Source organism: Lineus longissimus, chromosome 11 (genome assembly GCF_910592395.1).
Source record: "Lineus longissimus chromosome 11, tnLinLong1.2, whole genome shotgun sequence".
Lineage (NCBI taxonomy): Eukaryota > Metazoa > Nemertea > Pilidiophora > Heteronemertea > Lineidae > Lineus > Lineus longissimus.
Window position 1 is genome coordinate 17,275,640 of NC_088318.1, and position 21,964 is coordinate 17,297,603.

Below are 21,964 nucleotides of genomic sequence, written 5' to 3' on the forward strand. Positions count from 1 at the left end.
TTTAATTTGCAAGACATTTCAAGATACGAATCATTCTAGTTCTAATCATTCCAGAAGGTGGCATAACCATTCGTATCATTCGATAGACTTACAGCAGATTCCTGGAGCAAAAGACACAAACACATTGATGAAATTAACAACAGAGAATGGGAGGACATCTACAGGACATTAAGAGAACTAACCAGCTACCTGTATCCAAATGTCTGGGCAGGATGAAGTAAATGCTCAAATATCATAAAGAGGGACTTTTTTGGTGAGCTGCAGACACACCTGCATCAAGATACTCTCTCTATAAGGACACTGATTTTGGTGCCAGCTTCTTTGGACATTTCATTCAGTACTACTTGGTCTATGGTAGTAATTTCAAATACAACCACCTTCAACATCTTATTTTCTGTACAGAACATTGACTATAGCCACAGAAACAAATCACAAAAAAAGTCGGACGTCACCCATTCCCAAGGCCCCATGCGACCCTGATCCTCGACGGATACAAGCAAAAGTTTTGATCACAGAATCTACGAGGGAGACCAATCATCATGGATTCTTCCCTGGGCCCATCAGTGATTCCAAGACAGAAACCTTTGCTTGTGTACCCAGTCCTATCCAATATAAGAGCCCAGCCATTTCAACTCTGACTTGCCTCTCTGTTTATACCCCGGCATACTATATCTTACCTCCCTTAACATATACTCGGTGAGAAACATACTGGGTATTTGATTCTGACAAAGACAGAATGATTAGGGGGATAAGAATAAATACAACCACACCTCCGGGTATATTGCTATGGTGCTGGTAACATCTCAGACATTTTCAAACATGGCTAAATAATAAAAAAGTTTAAGCAGTGCTTGGAGAAAGGAAGAACACACTGTGAGGAGGGACTACCTGGAGAATCAGTTCCCCAACGGACTGAGAATCTTATATTCAAGGCAGGTCTTCCAACTTACACTTGTTTGCTATCAACACTAACAAAATCAACCCTAATCTCACCCTTACCCAACAACTCCAATATAATTGAAAGGTTTGCTTCTTTCCCAGGACAGGGCAGCTCAGCAAGATGGAAGACCTGCCTGATTCTCGACAAGGTGGGGAACTGATTTCCAGGGTGAGGAAGGGACATAAGAAATTAGTTGACAATTGTCAGTTCTTCACTTCACTTTCGTTTCAAAATCATTCACTGAGGAACCCGCAAACTAAATCAGTTGGGTGAGGCTTGGAGCACAAAGCTTGCTGCATCTTTGACTCAATCGCTTTGCTGGTTCCTCGAGAGTTAGTGTGCCTTAGAAACCACCAAATATATGATATTGCCTGAGTTGGGATACGCACCTTGGAATCGCTCAATCGACTCAATCGCTTTGCTGGTTCCTCGAGAGTTAGTGTGCCTTAGAAACCACCAAATATATGATATTGCCTGAGTTGGGATACGCACCTTGGAAGCCACAAGGGAGTACAGCCACTGAACGATCTCATTATGTGTGATGACTCCATTCATGCCATCCACGTACAGCATCACCTGGCCAAGAGCTGCAATGGAAAATAAGAAAAACAGATACATAGATTACATAATATTTTCGCATTTTCTTTCTGATCAGTCAACAGGCTGTATCAAGGGGGCGTGGATTAAAGGGATGGCACCCCCTTACATGTGATTCTTCTTTCAAACTGTATGCTTATTTGGGGGAATGGACGCGAAACACCTGGACCCCTGGGGCACAATTGGTGGAATTCTGCCACATGTTGACATGAAATCAACTATGGTAATGACTGTGTCCCAACTAAGGAATTTCGAACCTTATGCTGGATAGCTCAAGTCCAGCCATCCCACGTTGATATTCTTCGCTAATTACATTAGGTCCCTCAAATATTGAAGGTCCCTCCAAAAACACTAAACACTATACAATGACTTATATAGTCGTCGTTCGTCGTTCAGAGCCAACAAGAACTTACAACCTAAACCCACTAACATTCATTCAGAACTTGGGAGAGTATCTGCAAAACCCCTATCACGTTTGCATCTGTATCTTACTCAATAAAGTTAGAAATATTTCTTCAAAGCACCAGTTTAGAAGAAAAATATATCAAAATAATTCTAATGTTCTTTATTTAATTTTTATGAAAAAGAATTTTGAGATTTTGGTTTTGAAAGGCAAATCTGGTGAGAGTTGTCATATTTCGATTATAACTCCCACACATAGATGTCAGCACAATGCCGCAATGTTGAATAGAGCAGATCCAGCCGGCAACACCAATACTTCATCCCCAAAAGGGACGAAAGAAGTGTGAGGTGCCTCAAGGTGGAGGTGCCTATTGCGAAAATGATTGGTTGACGAAACAATGGTTGGCTAGCATTGTGGTGTCAAACTATTTTTACACTGAGGGGTTTTCCTGTTTTTCATCGTCGATGTACAGCATAGCGGATCGACCCTATATAATGGGTTAATCTTTGTGGGCGATCATGGTGCTTTTTCCTGTAATCTTAATAGTTTTTGTATGACATGATTTTTGCAATCCGCAAAGATCGCAATAGATGGGGCTAGATCAGAATGCAGATGAAATTACTGAAAGCATTGAAAGTGGTTGAACTTCGCCACATATTTGCATACAATCTACTAGGGCAATGACTGTGTCCAAACTGACGTATCATAAAGATTGTGCAGGAATCCAGGATAGCTCAAGACCAACCTCAACCCCCTTGACACCTCGATAATCTTTGCTAATCAATTAAGGTCCCTCAAATATTGAAGGTCCCTCCAAAAACACTATATACTATACAATGACTTATATAGTCGTCGTTCGTCGTTCAGAGCTGACAAGAACTTACAACCTAAACCCACTAACATTCATTCAGAACTTGGGAGAGTATCTGCAAAACCCCTATCACGTTTGCATCTGTATCTTACTCAATAAAGTTAGAAATATTTCTTCAAAGCACCAGTTTAGAAGAAAATTATATCAAAATAATTCTAATGTTCTTTATTTAATTTTTATGAAAAAGAATTTTGAGATTTTGGTTTTGAAAGGCAAATCTGGTGAGAGTGGTCATATTTCGATTATAACTCCCATACATAGGTGTCAGCACAATGCTGCAATGTTGAATAGAGCAGATCTTTGTGGGCTAGACCAATACTTCGTCCCCAAAAGGGACGAAAAAAGTGTGAGGTGCCTATTGCGAAAATGATTGGTTGACGAAACAATGGCCCGATTGTTTGGCTAGCATTGTGGTGTCAAACTATTTTTACACTGAGGGGTTTTCCTGTTTTTCATTGTGGCTTAAGCTTCGATGCGTTTGGGCTGGAATTCCTGGTTCTTTCGAGGTAGCACATGGGCTCGATGCAAGGCTCGATGTTCAGCGTAGCAGATTGAGGCTATATAATGGGTTAATCTTTGTGGGCAATCATGGTGCTTTTTCCTGTAATCTTAATAGTTTTTGTATGACATGATTTTTGCAATCCGCAAAGATCGCAATAGATGGGGCTAGATCGAAGCAGATGAAATTACTGAAAGCATTGAAAGTGGTTGAACTTCGCCACATATTTGCATACAATCTACTAGGGCAATGACTGTGTCCCAACTGACGTATCATAAAGATTGTGCAGGAATCCAGGATAGCTCAAGACCAACCTCAACCCCCTTGACACCTCGATAATCTTTGCTAATTAATTAAGGTCCCTCAAATGCTGAAGGTCCGTCCAAAAACACTATATACTATACGTAACTTAATTATCATTATACATACATCTGTAGAACTTGCAACCTAATTCCACTAACATTCATTCAGAACTTGGGAGAAAATCTGCAAAATGCATATCACGTTTGCATCTGTATCTTACTCAATAAAATTAGAAATATTTCTACAAAGCACCAGTTTAGAAGAAAAATATATCAAAATAGTTCTAATGTTACTCATTTATTTTTTATGAAATTTTTTTTTGAGATTTTGGTTTTGAAAGGCAAATCTGGTGAGAGTGGTGATATTTTGATTATAACTCCCACACATAGATGTCAGCACAACTCAGCAATGTCAAAAAGAACAGATTAATAATGGGCCATCATCATTCATACATCCCCTATTGTTTTTATAGCGAATAATCATTTCTGAAGGGCATTGACTTATATAAGGCCTCCATCAAGTCTGTAACACTGCATGACAATTAAGAGAAAATGGGCCATTATTACTATATTTGGCTCCTTCTGAATGGATTTTTTTGTGGTAATCATTACCATTTCAGTCGGTCAGCAATTTCGCTTAATTTTCTCCTGAGCAGGAGCAGTGATTGTTTTCTGAGTATGGTCTGATGAAATGATGGTGCTTGCTCGTACCTAACTGTCATTTGATTACTTGCAGGTCATCAAGCAAAATGTGAAAAAAAACAACCAACTGAACTGGAAGTTGCCTGGTCCTGTGAAGTTTATAGGCATTATAAGGGTGATTGCCCCGTCATATGAATTTCACAGGCACTGTGTTGGTAGTTTCCAGTGGACATAATGGTCAACAAGCTGCTGAAGTAAAACTAAGTTGTAATTTGTAAACTATCTTACACCAGAGAGCTGGTAGCGTCCCGAACTGCAACCACTCCAGTTTGACAGGTGGAATCCTTGTGAGGCAAGTACCTCACATAACCTCAAGAAATGAGTCAAAATAACAGCCTCGTCCCAATAACCATGTCACCTGTATTACAATTTTAGACTTATTCCTCATTTTCATGAAATCAACACACACAGTAGCTCTTAAACTTCATTGAACTCCTTATAAAAGTACAGTAAGGGATGACTTCACTTCATTTTAAAACACCTCAGTCAGAACCACAGAACACTACCAAAGAACTTCTTCTACTATTGGAGCATATTCCTTGTTGCAGTCCTGTGGTCTTAAAAACTGCAAGATTTCATAGGTACATCCACATCTCGAAAGAAAGTCAGCTACTTCTTGAGATAATTGAAGTTTTATATTCCATCTTAAGAAAGAATTCCTTAAACTGAAAATCTCTGGACCCTGAAATATTTGTCAGTTAAAGTACTAGGGCATTATGATACTGATCTGTAGACACACAGCCCATCAACATATTTTGGACGCTGTGTACATCATGAGAAGACATGTGCACGGTGTACATATGGGTTATAATTGCACTTGAGTTTGAATTATGAAGGGCCCTTTTGATATGATATCTAGAAAATACAATTATATTTCGATACGTCACCTGCTGTTTGGGTTGAGAATACCTTGTAACAAGTGCTGCCATCTTGGGATACGATGAGCACCAGATTCGGAGATCTTATATGGCTGGATTTCCAATGCCCTAAGCGGTTTGACATAGTTCACCTTGACATTCTTGTCTCGTACTTAGGTCAACTAGAAATCGTTTACGACTTCCGTCTTATTCCTTGAGCAGTTGACTTGTTTCACCTGGACATTGTGGGATTGTTTCGTGGTAAGGTTGACTAGAAATCATTGAATAAGTTCCAGAAACTTGACACAATAGGGCTCTAAAGGGTTAATGGACATTTGGTTTGACAGGACTGTGGTCGATTGGATTCATCCATCTATATTTGTCTCGTCCATATAAACCCACCACACAGGTGTAGTGCGGGACACCCCAGGGGTCGTCAATGTTTAGTCACACCAAATATTATTCATGATATTGAACATACCACAAACCTATGAGACATAAAGTAAATATTGATCTACGGTGATGACAAATCAATCAGGGAGATGGATGGTCTTGGTCAGATATATGTCCCAAACACCTGGCTGTCATTCTCACATGCTCCTTGCATTCTGAGGCCATATCAGTTTCCAAGGCTGCACCACATGGTCAGGAATATCATACAATGGCAATGACACCTTCGAGCAGACATCAGGTTCACTTTCCTTTCAAATTGATCTTTAGTTTAAGTTTGTGGTCACTTCGAAATCTTGGTGAAAATATAATGTTCCATATCTTGTTTTAGCATGTTCAGCGTTTAGCAGCAATAAAAACCATAATAAGAGTTACAAATACCAATGATATGCAACAAAATTGATCTCCAATTAATCTTATCATAGCTTTATGCTAATTTCTCAAAGTTGATGATTGGGGGTCAATTAGGGTTAACGGCAAATAAAAACCTCATGATGTGCAGTTATTGTCACCAATAAGGTCAACCATTAGATTATCAAGGGCATGCACATCAAAATCAATGTAGCCATTAAATAATTAATGCACTTGTGGTGTCAGCTCGAACCTGGCCAGAATTCAACCTTTGAGCACTTGTTTGCAAGTTGAATAACTTTGAGGGGAAGCTCAGAGTAAATATCTTTGCAAGTGCATGGGTGGCTATAGGCTATAGCCCAATGGCAATCTGCCAAGTGATGACATGGCACCAGGATCATTCTTCACTCATGAGGCTCCTTAATCCTTTGAGAATTCTCGGCAAATTTTTTATTTGTCCCAGACTTTCTTTCCTCATCCTGGTATACTGTCTACGTCTGTGTATAGTGTCGAATGTCATGCACGGTCTATTTAGCCTTAGGCATTTATCAACTCCAGGAGTACACACAACCTCATAGGGCCTAATAAAATATATAAACAGACCTTGATTTACAAATTGGTTCATGGCAAGTGACCAAACAAGTCACTCTAAGATGTGCTCCTGAGTTGATATAGCTATGAGCAGTGTGGTTTATTGGTCTTAATCCACCAGGGCAGAAACTTAACATGGTCAATGCTATAGGCCGACCTGGGCTAGCCTTCTTGGAATATTGGGTTCACTCAATTATCTTCCGATTCACCATGGCATCCTCACTCCCATCGCCAGTCATCTCCATTCCTTGAGGAGCATGGATCAGTTAAGTGGCACATACTCCAGGTCGGGATACTCACCTCTTAGTATATAATTTTGATGGTTCTGATCCGCTTCAGATCCCACCTTGATGAGACAGTGGAGGCCGTCATTGCTGACAAACTCGTGTACGAGGTCCTTGTCATCCTGAAGTAGAAAAAGCATCACAATCCAAATGTCACCAACAGACTTGGGGGAGAGCACAGAGGGAGCTGAGGGGCCTCTTGCAGGGTTATATCTGGGATAGCTGAAGTGGGGGGCATGTTTTAACAAACTGGGGTACCTAGCTTTCTTTTCAATATTTGCTCATTTTCATGGTCAGAAATGAGATTTTTGGTCTGCTGGCTTATTTGGGCTAGCGGTAATAGTGGTCGGGTCCATGACGCAATGGGTCAGCGCCTTGCTGCCAACTTATTAAACACTTCCTGCACTCTGCCCACGTAAACAACCAGCACTTCCCAACAGCATCCTTGACTTTAAATACTATCTCTTACATTTATTATCATGATTCGATGACCCAACCAATTGAACCATTATATCAGAGGACTTATCAACCCTTCGTTAACAATAGTGTCAGAAGATCTCTTGAGATGACACAAGGAAATCAAGAAGTCTAGTGTAAAGCTTGTTAATACAAAAGTGAAAACTGGGCAATTCCAATTAACACATATCTCTAGAATAAGCCACAGGGAAATCTTGATCAATATATCAAGAGCGACCCGAAGAAGGAGCCGCGATTCAATGTGGGAAAGTTGAACTTGTTCGAAAATAGTTGCCTAATGGAGAGAAGGGGCTGATTTTGATTCCTCGATGACTCAAAGAGGGCGCTTTGAGTAGAAAGGGTATATTTATCGACATTAGTACTACATCTGTGACCAATGGTCCGTAACAAGCATTATCATGATTGTGATTGATCTCTTTTCAAATATTTTGGGTGGCCCTGAGAAGGGCCTGTTTTGGCCCTGAGAAGGACCTGTTTTGGCCCTGAGAAGGACCTGTTTTGGCCCTGAAAAGGACCTGTTTTGGTCCTGAGAAGGACCTGTTTTGGGTCTTGAGAAGGGTCTTTTCTGTTCGAGTAGCAATCACAGGAACTTTGGAATACGGTCTTTGTCTTTGCCGTCTCAAGGGAGCTTTGAAGAATTGACTTTTGCATGTCTGTAGCATGAAGCAGTCTATATCGTGGAGTACAACTTTGGCTGATTTGACGCTCTGGGGTAGCTCAACACTTTCTCTTTTAACAAGTGGTTTGAAGTCACATGGACAGCCAATTTGATGCAGCTCCATCTAGTGGCGCTCACTAACCTGGAAGATCTGTTTCAAGGAGAAGAGCGATCGTCGTAATTCGCGACCGCTGGAGTTGAGCAGCTTTTCTGAAAAGATACAAAAATGTACGTATTGAGTTAAAAGTGGTCAGGAGAGAGTTAAAACATTCAAACCAGCAAGCTTGGAACCTGCAAGAAGTCTCCTTATCTGTAGGTTTTGATATTTTTTCATATTTTATCATACTGTCATACATTTACATCAGCCACAGGCGGCAGAAATGTTCAGTTCTACGCTTATACCAAGGAAGATAAAATTGTGGTGTACTGCACTGAGGCACAAGTACTTCTGATAATCCTCATCCAGACGGAAACACAGATGAATCACGATTGATAGATTAGCTATAAAACTCAATCAATATTTGTTATTGATTGATAATCCGATTGATAAAGTAGCTGTAGGGACACTTCTGCAAAATGTATGCAGAGCATTTTCATCTGAAGGTGATTTTCCCTCAGTTTGACTCTTACATTTCATGTTTCTGCGACTTCCAAAACACTAATCCACGTTAATCCTGATGAATATATCTAATCTGCAGAACATCAACCATCAACATTTGAGCACAATTTGGCTGAGAAATGCACTCTCGGAACATTATAGGAAGCAAAGGCACAGCTGAGCTCAAAGAATTCTTCCTAAAAATGCCTACATGTACAGTACATGCCAGTGCGAATACTGTTCTTTAAGTTGACTCATCATATTATAATGCCCTCACTAATCCACCTTGGGGGACCTGACCTAAAAGTGAAGGTCATGAGTAAGGTTTAGTGGGTGATATTCGAAACTGAAGTCAGAATTGTGCTGGAGTGCAGGAAACACTACACACTACTGCTGTCCAAGAGCAAATGCACCAGTCAGAATATTTGCGACGGCAACCTATGGAACCTACAGATGGACGTAAAAGACAAAACAGCAGTCTTATAATGTACTCAAGTGTTTGCCAAAAAGTAAAAGCTGAAGAAGTTTATGGTGATTTATGACAGGGAAAGTCGCAAAGAAGTAAATACCTTGGTTCGGTTTCATTGCCTGTTGTACATCCAGAGTCTCAAAAATAGTGCTAAGTTTCATTTCGTGTCTTATCAAAGATGGGAATGTTTCAGACTAATGTTGCCAACCAACATCAAAATCTCACAACCAAACAAATGATTCATAAATCCTGTTTCGTTTAAATTAATCTGCATATTGGCCGAATTGGAAGTCGAATAATGGTAGAAAATGATACTGGAATGGAATTCAAAGGTATCCACTAATGCAAAACTTCTGAGAGTTGACAATAGCCTACATTTTGTACTTGTTTGCATGAACCACAGAACACCTCAAAACAGGAAAACCTGAGGGCCCTTAGTATGAATACGAATGAAAAACGATTGATCGTGCCGGAATTTTGGTCAAGGTTTTACATGGTAATGTGTGACACGAATAATGAGACTATAGGATACAGTTTAAATTAGTTCTCTTGAATTATCATCCTGAAAGGTCATCAACTTTAAATCACTTCAAGCACTTCTTGGAATACACCTGTGGTTTTTCTGGGACATTTTCACAACAAGTCTGTTATCTTAAAACCACCTCTCTGCCTGCAAAGCTGGACAGTCAATGTCGATGAAGGAAGACGGAATCAATTGTTTCCAATTGAATCACTTTGACAAGAGGCCTTGAAACAATATACCATTAGTAGGACAAAGCAGCTGGCTAACTTTTCTAACGATGTTGACACTGATGATTTATACATTGCTGTAGTCAGTGAACACTAATTATGCCACTGACACCATACAATATTGAATCAATGCAATTTTAACGGCGGTACAATACTTTGTAACTTGGAGTTGGTTGGTGTTCATGCTGAATTGCAAATTTGAAAGTGTGGAGCTGTACAGCATATTGGCAACTTGTGAAACAAGCCAAATTGTGTATGGCTGATCTTGGTGATCTGCATCACATCCTGCGGTTCATGATATCATGAATATAAATTGAAGTTTAACCTAATCACACTAAGTTTTATTTGCCTCGAGCAGTCTTTTGTTTGGGTGCCGGTAAATCATGGTTCATAGGCACACTTGGGGATCAGAGGCCAGAAAGTCATACACTGTCCTAAGGGGCTTTCTTGATACCAGAAAAGGTGTGTAGCTTAAAGGTCATGTTTTCAAAAAGTTGCCTTTTTTCTCGCCTATACTGACAAGCTGTGTAGAAGGACCACAGATTTCTGTCCACTGTTTACAGTCTCGTGAAAGAGGTCTTGTGACTTCTCACAATCATGACGTTCTTGTTTACACAGGAGACAACTTTCTAAGTGGTGAACATGCGTTCTTGAACAAGATTGTTCAACAAACGATCAGCGGGTTTGGAATGACAACAACGCCAGCTAAATGTCAAAACAAGCTGACGACAATGTGTAAGTAGAACTAGTTTGTACAATGACCCAAACCAGTAACTTCAAACTGACTTGCCTGTCTGACTCTAAATGTGGACAATCACTATTATTTCTCCTAATGGACAGCAGTTCATCAAGTAGAGAGGTCACAATTTGAAGTCCGAGCAAACTAGGGGTATATTACAACCCAACCACCACCGGCAGACCAGCTGACACGACAGTGTTTAAAAGTTGGGAATAATTCGTTTGGTCAGACTTGGTCTTGGTTATGTTGTAACATGATCAATGTTGTTCACACTCAGGTGATGAGCACGCACACGTAATGTCACGTGACAAGCCTGAACATGAGCAATTTCACATTACACAGTAACCAATATAAGCATTGAGGGTTACAAGCAGAAAAGCATCGGCCACCAAATATTCAGCCCTAGAGATTACACTTGCAGTCACGATATGCAGATTTAAAATGTGTTGTAATCTATTAATTTTGGTTTTTATGACATTCCATGGAGTTACTAGTTCATGAAGTGACTCAATTTGGCGGAAGTGATACAATAGTAATTTAGTCTTAAGTAGAAATTGTAGACATGCAGTTAGATTACAACCAACATAGAAAGTATACCATGGTCTGGGAAAGTGGAATTGCATTAGTTACTCTGTGTTAAACTGTTGTTTGGCCTTTCCTTGTGGTTGTACTGCTGTGGTCACACACCTTTTAAAAAAACTGAACTCTGAATTGGGGTACCACAATCAAATTGCTTGAAATTTTTTTTGAGGCAGTACGAGTTGCAAGATAACTGGGTGTTAATCTTCTTCACTGTAAGACAACAAGACTTACCAATGCAGGCATGGACACGGACTGATAGTTGAGTTCTCAAGATAATCGTGTTCTTTCGTCTGAAAAAAGGAAAAAAAGGAGAATTTTGAAGACTCATTTTCTACATGAATTAGCTACAAGGTTGAAAGAGTATGCATTTGCAAGCTAAAATCGAATAGCTAAAATGCAAAAATAGTAAAATTGGAGAATTACACAAAAATATTATGAGACATCAGGAAAAATGTAAACTGGCAATACAAATAAATAATGACGGCAAAATTTACCCCCAAAAGCAACAAAATTATATTTTGAAATCATAGACCCTTCACCAAATATTGCTGATTTATAACGATTTTTTAAAAGTTGTACCTAGAAAGGGTGCATTCTTTATCACCGATTGTTATTGAATAAGTCACCAGTCTGCAAGGAATACGAGTATGACATGAATAATAGCATGTAAGGTTAAAATATTCATTTTAGAAGAAAAACCATCTGTCTGACTCCTATATATAGCTGTCTAGCTGTCTGACAGCAAGTAAACAAAGAAATTTGTATGGATCCTGGATAGATGACAAATGACTGTGCTCATAGGACCAAGCATACACATAGATAATTCTCTACTTCCAAGGCCAGACCCATACTAGTAAGTAATATCACTATCAGCAAGTTCAAATTCAGATTACATGCACATTGCAGTGTACAGAAGAATGTTCCTACATGTACCAGAGCAAACTCCCACCTTCAGCTTTTTAAAGCTTGAACAAGGAAAGGAATGCTGCTGGTCATTTTCATCAAAGTAACTCAAAATTCCAGCAGATATCGCGGCACTAAATTTATTTGGCTGACACCTAAGATAATGAGATGCTCTTTTTTGTTCAAGTAACAAAGGAATCTGCTTGGGGCAGTTACGTTGGGTGATCCAATTTTAAACGCCAAAAGATAAAGCCAGACCACATTAATTCAATCTACATGTACTTGCAATTGCATTGCGACGACTTGCAATTTGCAAAGTGCAAATCGTCCAAATCATTCCTGAAATCCTTCAAGCTATAATATTTTATCAGACAATTTGGTTACAGAATGAAAGGGTTAGCAGCCCAACTTACACTAATTATAATAGCTTATTTATATTGCTCGATAGATTGTAGGCAGTGAGTTGAGAGAAAATCATTGGAATTCCACTTTAAACCATCGCTTGATGTGCTCTCATTTGGCACCTGGTGTGCGATAATAATGTATGTTGTTGTTATGTATGTGGAACAAGTATTGAATGAGCAGAATGCCAAATTATCGAGGGTAGCACTCATTTGTTCATTTATAGTTTTCAAATATCATAGGCTCAATATTGATATGCACTAATCGCTTAAATGCTGAATAAATTCATTGGTAAACTCATGATGCATATTCCACATGCCCGCTATGCAAATATTTTTTCTAAATACAGAAAAGTCTGTGTTTTTAGCTATTGGACACTGTATACAATGCCCAAGTCGATATGTCACATCCCCACAACACACAAACGTCACAGAGACATGAAAGGTGCTATACATGACATTAGTCAGACTTCTCAAACCCAAATGAAAGGTTTTTATTGTGTACATAGACATGGACCATGTTGACTTAAAAAAATAGTCCACTCATATACATGAACAACTGTACATATATTATAGGCCTCAATCTATATTTAGACAAGTCATAAAGCCCACACACATATATCATGAATATTATTGAGTAAGATCAATCTACTCAAAATTATTTGGCGAAATATTTTGTTTGAGAAATCATAAACAGTACAGTGAATTGAATGGAGTACTCGGAAAAAAAACAAATGTGAAACTGGTGCGCAATTGCAGGCGAAAAATCCCGGAATCTGACGAACTAACAGCATCATTTACCCAAAATAACAAATTCATGAAATTGGTTCAATTGGATAACGAGGGCCTAGTTGTCTTTCAGTGCGCTATTACATGCCGGTCATTATTGTCTGCCATATTGTTCCAAGGGGATCATGTTTGGCAGCTTTTGTTGACAAGGCAGATTAGGGTATATTGGGCAAGATTTTTTTATGATGTTCTTGACAGTCCTTTATAATACATTGGATGACTGAATTGTTCATGTACGTTCAACTTCTACAAACAGGAAGGTCTAGAATATTACTTTAAATGTAGACCTATAGTGAGGCTTTAGACCGACAATTCACAGTTTTCCGATTTTAGAAACACTTTCACTCTTGTCCAAGTGATAGAAACAGCAATGAACTAATCATATCATCTAAGTTGGGTTTTTTAGCTGAAATACTTACTGTTCGGTGAATCCTTCTAGTTCATCCCATTGTTCATCAAGGCTGAGCTCAAGATCCAAATATGTGCCATAATCCCCTTGAGAGCCAGTATACCTGTAGAGTTGGAGAGCGCAGTCCTCAAGCTGGAAACAAGCAAAAATCATAAGTTCCGAATTACAGGATCCATCTTCTCAGTCTCATGGCCATGGGGTTCAAGGGATTAGTGTTTCGGCTGAAGAGCTTTAAATAACGGGGCGAGGGACCCTGCCTTTTCCCAACATTCTGTTATTTCCCTGCACCTCCCTTTTTTGACAAGAGGTGCCACTTTCTGCCCTTTCAGATTTTCAGCTGAGGGATTGTAATTGTGTGTCAGATTTGAAGCATCCTGAGCTTCAGGTTTTTGATACTCCTGCGTCCCATATAGCGAGAGCTGGAGCATATGGAAAACCACTGGGTGCCGAGGATGGATTTGAAGGGGGCTGTTACTGAGCAGAGACAATGGGCAGGGGCCAGCTGGCCAGATGAATGTTCACAAAGTGATTGGTTTTTGCAACAGGTGTATCTCAAAACATAGAACATCGTACTTTTGTATAAAGACTTGCCCATTTACTTAGTGCCATAGTGGAACCATTGATGATAATGTCCCATCCGGCATAGGCCCCCCTAAAGCTAGGCATAAACCGACACCTTTGACCGAATTAAAAAATATGTACACAAATCCCCAGTCTCATTTCAATCAGAAGTGAAACTATTAAAAAAACTTGTAAAACCACAAAACCAAATATTTTCAATAAGCCCACCTACCTGTTGACGTTGTCAGTGTTGACATTCCCTGCCTGTGTACAAAATGTACACTGTACAATGCCCCATACATTTTACACAGGTGACTTTTTCGAGATCAAAACAAAACAAAAATTACTCACTTTATGCGGTGCCTTTAATAATCTATGTACTCCACCAATCTGATTTATAAGAGGAACATTTCGGAGGAATGTATACGTCGGAGGACGGGTTGGTTCGGGGAAGTTAGTGCTAGAAAACGGATCAGTATCGTCCAAGTATTGAACCCGTGCTTGCAGGGTCGCCATGTTGTTTAGTTGTTGTGGGTTTTAATACCTGGGGAGCAGGGATTAACTGTTGGCTCATCCGGGTAATCTAATAATGTATGCTCCCTAATCAGATCGATTATTGGGTCGACTCGTGCCCTAATTGGCCATTTCGGTTCCTTTGTCATTAATTGTTATTGAATGTTTGATTCTCTTTGAGCCAATCAAATGTCGATGGTATATTTAGCCCCCCCCCCTCAGGCAGCTTGGATTGGGTAGGCCTGCTAAATCAGATGATCTGATAATCATCAATCTGATAATTTGCGACACCTGGGCCAACCAATTCAGATTTGCACCTGGTCTCGTCATGAGACACAGGGGTAGGACTTTGCTCTGGAGGACTCAATTTACCTTACAGTTACACAATCAAAGTCGAGACTTCACTACCTCACATTCCATTTGACGCCGTCTGTCAGCTAATCTAACCCCCCCCCCCCCCCCCCGCCGTCCCATACCCCTGCCCCTGGAATAAAGGGCCTACCCTTCTGTTCAATCAAGGGATTTATAATTTAAAGAGATACACGACTGTACACCAGGACAAATTGGTATCGTAACGTAGCGCCATCTGCATGAGGCGATTGAACTGAGCATTCAAATGAGCAACATAAGAGAAACATGTATGGAGAAGGACATCACGTCAACCAATTGCTTCCGCGACAGGACGGTGTCAAACTGGCGATTTCATTCGTATATCTAATTTTCTCACTATCACTCGTCTTTCTCCCAAGCCCCTTACGTTGACACCCCAGGCCAGATAAGGTCACTCGTAACAACAACTTCAAGTCTCTGAAAAGTAATTTCATTATTGGAATCCGCCTTATTCATACGCACCTTTTTGACATCAACTCCATGGCTCTCCAACAGCTCATCCATGGTCTTATACCCTCTGAACTTCTTGTCCGACGTCAGATTGATGGGCTTGGGCTTCTTGCAAATGTCAAGCAGATCAACAATGGTGACTTTCGCGCCACCTTTCCTGACTATCAACATCTGAAGCTCCTTTGGGAGAACTTTCGGCTTCGCAATGTCAGCGTCTTCGTCATCTTCCATGTCTTCGTCAGTCGCTAACAGATCGTCGATGTCCATACAGTGGCTGATGAAGTGGTCTTGCTTCTGCTTACTTCCCCGTCTCTCCCCCGAAGGACCTTCTTGTGCGACGTCGGGGAGAGTGACTCGCTTTGCATCCGGGCCAATGTCAAGTGGGGATTGCTGGCCATCACTGCGCGACAACTTGCGCTGCTCCTCCCTGGAGCTTTGTCTGCTGGGAGGCCTGGGAGGTTTACCATGGGGTGGTCTATTCGGCGACTCGTCTCGTGAGAAGAAACTCGATTCCTCTGCGTCATTCTCCCACCCTCCCCGGGAATACTGTCTCTTTGAAGTCTTGTCCCGCTGCAGACGGGCATTGGGTGATTGATCTCGTGAAAATGCATCGGAAGAACTACCATCGTCAACAAATCGTTGGGGCTCTTGCCACCCGTGCTCTTGAGCACATTGTCTTATTTGATCTCTGTGTGTCCTCCTCTGATTTGGGGACATTTCCCTTTCGAAAGGTCGAGGAGACTCGTAATTGTTCTCAGTTTTGGCCATGTTCAATACAGACTTCCTGAAATCTTTATTCGGCAGACGATCGTCCCTGTCCTCAAGTTCATCTGCAGTGAAGACTGAATCACCAGAATCTCCACGTGATGCCTTCATCCGCCGTCTCCGGGAGGCCAGAGATGTGGGCGAGGAGTCTCGGGAACGTCCCGAGTGATGTCGAATAGTCTCCTCTTCACTAAGGACTCTTTGAAGGTTACGTGAAGTCGGACGTCCATGGTGAGACCCGTCTTCATGTTTTGCGGCTTCATTTGGTTTGGGGAAGTGAGGTGGTTCGTTTCGGAAACCAGGTGACCTCGGTGAATGTCCCGGGTGGGAAGACCCAGGCGAGTAGGGCGTTGGACTCGTTGCAAAATCAGACTCATCTCCGGTGAGTTGTGAGCGCCATTTGCTGACCTTATCAATACTGTCCTTGAGTGTCAACAGATCGGGCGTCAGAGGCTGTTGGTGTAAAGCAGCAAGAGCAGCCTGACGTTCAGCCTCTTCCTTCTCTTTTTCCCGCTTTAACCGCCGAGCCCGAGCAGAGTTCTCGGGGTACGAGTCAATGTCCGCTGGTAGGGTCAAGTCTCGGCGTTTCCTAGACCTGCTGCTTCGAGACTGGTCCTCCTCGGGCTCGCCATCCTTTGGAATGTCATCGCCGTACACCTGTTCCCTCCAAGATCTGCCCCGCGTACTCTCAGAGGTACTCTCAGTTTGTCTCTGTGAACCTGAGTCTCGGTTTGTGGTTGACCCACTGTCCCGATATGATGACGAACTCCCTGTTTCCCGTGTTGTACCCCCTGTATCCCGTTTAGAGCCCCCAGTGTCACGTGATGATGATTCGCCTGCGGAAGTCCGTGTTGTTGGCGAAGAAGGGTATTTTGAACCGGCTGACGACGTACTATATGAAGGTGTCCTACCCGAAGAGTATTTAGGGCTGTTTGAATATTTATAGTATGTCCCACTCGGGGTGTAACTACTGGAACCATAGCGGTTGCGTGAATTACTAGAGGAATAGGACGACTCCCGCTCCTTTGGTTCGGTCTGAGTGGCCATGTTCACCAACATGGGTGGTGCAGCCTCTCCGACCAGAACCTGCCCATCGATCTCAATCCTCACAGCCTTCTTCGGGTAAAAGTACCTTTTCGTCCGCGATATTGATTTTCTGTCGCTTGGCTTTCTGTTACGTCCACGTTCGTCTGCTGGCGATGGGGATGTCCCCCTGTTTATTAGCAGACGCTCCCCTTCGCCATTCATGCCTGCTTCGGGCGTTTCACCTTCGGATTCCGACTCCTCACTCGGTTCGGTTTGTTCGTAATGTGTCGGGTGACGCTCGACAAAAACCTGAGATTCGCGTGACGATTGTCTGGAATAAGGTGCAGGGTCCCGTGTTTCTAAATTGTTAACTGTCCCGGAGCCGGAAGGTCGGCCGTATGCGTACGAGGTTGTCCGTGGTGTTTCCACTGATCGCGACCTGTCCAAAGCTTCCACGCTACTCCGTCTCCGGGACGCATTGCTTGTATAAGTAGAGCCGTAGGGGCTGCCGCTACTTCCCGTGCTGTAGTCATACCGCGAAGTCCGGCCGGTGTAGCCACTGGCAGGCGACGGGTCCCGCCCAGAATAAGACTTGTAGGATGAACCTCCGTACGAGGACACTGACGTCATTGAACCGCGATGAGTTCCCGCCCCATAATCGGACATGTACCCCGACGGCTTTGACCCGTAATCCGAACCATAACTTCTCGTAGAGTATCTATCCAAAGACGAATATCTATCACGGGATCCAGTATCCGCAGTGTACCCTCGATCCAGCGAGGTACCCCGCAGATTCGTTGATCCATACGACTTTCCAGCGTCGTAGCGACCCGAGGAGTAGGAGCCGGAGCTGTAGTTTGAGCCGCCTGTGCCGTATGAGCTCCCGCCCGTACCGTATGTTTTGTTGGACCCGTAGCTTGTTCCGTATGAGGTCCCGAACTCCTTGCCACCTCCGCCATACTGGAAAAGAAGAGAAAGCTTTAGAAGAATGGCCGGCAAGGGTTGGAACCACCATGAGGAATAAGAACATTTCTTGAATACGAGAATATATGCCTACAGTAACATTTGTTATAAGAACAAGTGACTAAGAGAGGTTTCTAGTTGACGATTCACTGGCCAGCAGGATAATAATTCATGGTATGAATATGCAGAAAGGATGTCCGAACTCGTTCTTCGCAAGGTCTTCGTATTAGCATTGTGTATGTCATGACTATATCATAGACGTAGACGTCGGTTCACGTGAACTTCTGACTAGTGTTGCCGAAAGAAATGAAGCGGACTCCGATTACTTACAGTTGAACCACCGTATGTGGACCCCTTGGAACGGGACATGCTCCCGTATGAGCTGTCGCCCTGGAAAATGGAACCAAAAATATGGTCAGAGGAGATGCCATAAATCACCTTATGGTCATGGTCGCGTTGTCGTAGATGGTTTGGTATGTCGAAACGTGTACGGTATGAATGCTGTGCTTTAGTTTATGACATTTTGGCCTTAAGGACCTGAAGTTCTGATGTCAGCGTTTGAATCATTTAACCGTTTACAATGGATTTCACTGTGTATCAAGGTGAACCTTTGCATTGTCTTTTTTGTGCGTGACAAAGATTATTTCGGGTGATATTATCTGTTTGTGTTAGGTGTAACGGCGGGTGGTGTGTAAGATAAGTACATGCAAATGATAACTCGGTTGATAACGCAAGGCATGTTGTATGTAACCGGTAACATTGTAAAGAAGCGGAAAGGAAGTCTATGGTCTTCTCATACATAACACTGAAACAAAGGAACGCATGGCGCTGAAATAACACTGATCCAGTGTCATCTAAACATGAACGCATGCGCTCAACATTTTCTGATGCAAACCTTTAAACTGTTTCTGATCATAGAGATAGAGGTCAAACCTTTCCATTTCTATGTCAACAAAGATCTTTTTGATTTCCATTAGATTTTTCTGATTTCACAAACGAACATATCAATCGGATTTTAAATTCAACTTTGCAATAAATGCGGGAGTTATAACCCTTAAATAACTCCAGTGATTTTGCTGTACCTGGGATATCATGAGCGTTTACCCCTGCCTTCAGAAAATCAAGAAATATGATCAGAAACAGTTCAACAACTATTTTGTTAAGTGGAGTCATCGTAAATGTCCCGGTTTACCGGTTGAAGCTGGCAACGATCTCTAGGAGACTGGTCGTGATGGTGATACGAAGCTTACTTGTGCATCAAGAGCGAATGCTGTGAAAGAGACGAGCAACAGGACCGTTAGGACAATATTTGGTAGGTCTCGAACAGCTATGGACGACGGAGTACGAAGTATGTAAACGTATCTTGTTGTCCCAGATTCCTCGTGCTGCCGTAAATGAATAGACAATTACGTAATTCTAAGTTAAACCTTTATGTTTATTCTTTGGTGCTACGCAGTATTCACGCCGATTTACGATCGTCGCGTGAATGCCACAGGACTTCGTACTTCGTCGTCCACATCAGAGTTGCGAAACCAACCGGTGACGTGAAACGAAAATTTTGAGTTTTGAGGAGCCACCTGTCCAGTAAACGATCAGCTTTACCCCAGTGTGGATAGATATGTCAGCTATACTGGATCCACGGGGCAGGTGATAAAACTCTTCCCATCCTGACCTTTGATGTTGTTTCCTACAGCATCTACTTTGATTAATAGTAAGATGATATCAGGTTGGATGTTTATAGGCGCGGATAGAATCTTTCTTAGTGCGCTAGGTAGGCGTAAACCCAACTAGAAATGTTTACATTAGAACGACATGCTGTTGGAAAGGACCAAAAACGACCATTATCACAGTGTACATGTACCACTCCTGACAACAAATTGATTGAGCCCTTCATTCTCATAGAGCGCTTTTCCACGGACAGGTCCTTGCTCAAAGCACTCAGATATCTCAGGTCTTCCGCGGGTTGCTGAGGAGCAGAAGTTTAACGGGAAAGAACTAAGTGCCTTGGCCGGTACTCGAATCTACGACATCTAGGTCAGGAGTCCGGCACTTCTACCTTTACGAACTACATGTAAAGTTTTATCCGCTCTTCCAGATCCAGATGCAGAACCAAGTGAATGACAAACATATCCTTTCTAGCAAAGGTACAGCGCCAATAACTATTAATCCATGAGATCATCCAGGAATTGAGCCTACGAAGATCTACAGATGACTGAAAATGTTTCGTTTGAGTACGGGATATTTGTATTGGTACATGTATATCTGAATAGAGAATTCACGTAACATGTGGCAAGTTGTCGCTAAACAACGAATGCATGTACTTCCCTTGACTCGAATCACGAGAGAGCTGATTATCAGTAGACGAAATTGCGGGAGCAGCCTCTTCCACACGTCGTTGGCCCTCAACTGACTTTTAACAACCGATTCACACCATCTTCTATAGCAGAATTGACGACAGCCTCGGAAAAGATGAAGCTCTCCAAATCCCTTTTGTCTCCTGTACCCTGGAACTTGGTCGGCCTTTGAAACCACTGAAAGACCACCGCCGTCGTTTACATATGCCTTTGATTCTGGGTTGAAGTAAAACTCCTCTCAAAGCGCTATCAATGAATTCACTCAGGATATGACAGCAAGAATTTAACATGTCACTCACCTACTCCAGTTGGTAAGAGCCCCTTTTCCCCGAAAATACCTATCCTAACAGACCCATCTGATGGAGCAGCACCTCCCTACTTCTGCCTTCGACTGCCTTATCTCTTTACAGCAAACCCAGAGGTGCTTCTGCCTCTTAACTTCATGGTAATCAACAAAGGATATCAAGATAAGGACTTTGGAAGAAAGAGCCAAGGGAAAGTACAACGGGCTCAAGGTAAGCTTACAAGAACAACCTGTACATTTAGAATAAAGACCTGTATTGAATCCACTAGTGATCCTGGTCACCTTGAACTGGAACTAAAACCTACACAGACCACCACAAGTTTGGTGTTTTTTGAAGTGCATTGGCTACAACTTTCCACACGGATTCGATACCAGACTACTGCAAACTCATCTTGACTCCAACCAATATGATGGGCAACAGACTTTTGGCTTGTTTTGTTCAGAAAGTGGATCTTCATGTATCAGATTCTTCAGTCTGTGTAGGTTGATACTGTATGATGGAGCCATGTGCTTGAAATATGAGGGTAGCGATAAGCTTTTATTATGACTAAAGGATGTTTCTTTTTTCTTAATTGTTTTATCCTTGGGCAAGCAAGCCCTCGGGCATGTTTGGGAGCCGTCTCAGTGGTAACTGGCTAGTGGTAACCGTTGCTAGGATTCCACGCCAAGGCTACTGACTCTGGTTCAGTGGTTAGATAGGAAATGCGGACTCGCCTTCTGACCAGGATCATGTAAAATCTTTGTCCAAAAAAGTCACTCCTCGCTTTTAGGTCTTTGGCCAACACTAACGCTTGCGTACGTTTGAACATGACTGTAGCTTGTATACACGTACGTAGACATATGGTAGATGATTATACACCTTACTAGTACTGCTTTTAGAAGTGTATGGTATTCTTTCTGCTCAGAAGCACCTACGATTACCAACTTCTGCAGCTGGCACTTCGCCGAGCGTGGGCAGTGTGCCTTGGCTGAGATCGGATGATGCCAATGAGTAGCATCGGAGGAATGGTAGCAAG

General features: G+C 42.0%; 1 protein-coding gene across 16 annotated transcripts in view; it reads right to left on the bottom strand.

The window, feature by feature from the left end:
* The window catches only part of LOC135495809 (FH1/FH2 domain-containing protein 3-like), a 59,002-nt gene that overhangs the window by 28,741 nt on the left and 8,297 nt on the right, over positions 1-21,964 (bottom strand). For 11 of the 16 annotated variants that reach the window (XM_064784759.1, XM_064784760.1, XM_064784752.1 and 8 more), the window contains exons 3-10: positions 18,621-18,680; positions 15,549-18,287; positions 13,633-13,754; positions 11,352-11,410; positions 8,125-8,192; positions 6,864-6,969; positions 1,433-1,527; positions 678-722 (exon numbers count right to left, since the gene is read on the bottom strand). In XM_064784759.1, coding sequence (XP_064640829.1) covers positions 678-722; positions 1,433-1,527; positions 6,864-6,969; positions 8,125-8,192; positions 11,352-11,410; positions 13,633-13,754; positions 15,549-18,287; positions 18,621-18,680 — 3,294 coding nt within the window. Of the gene's footprint in view, positions 1-677; positions 723-1,432; positions 1,528-6,863; positions 6,970-8,124; positions 8,193-11,351; positions 11,411-13,632; positions 13,755-15,548; positions 18,288-18,620; positions 18,681-19,482; positions 19,517-20,943; positions 21,040-21,964 lie in introns of those variants that run through there. The other 5 variants (XM_064784767.1, XM_064784754.1, XM_064784751.1 and 2 more) reach the window with 3 other exon arrangements.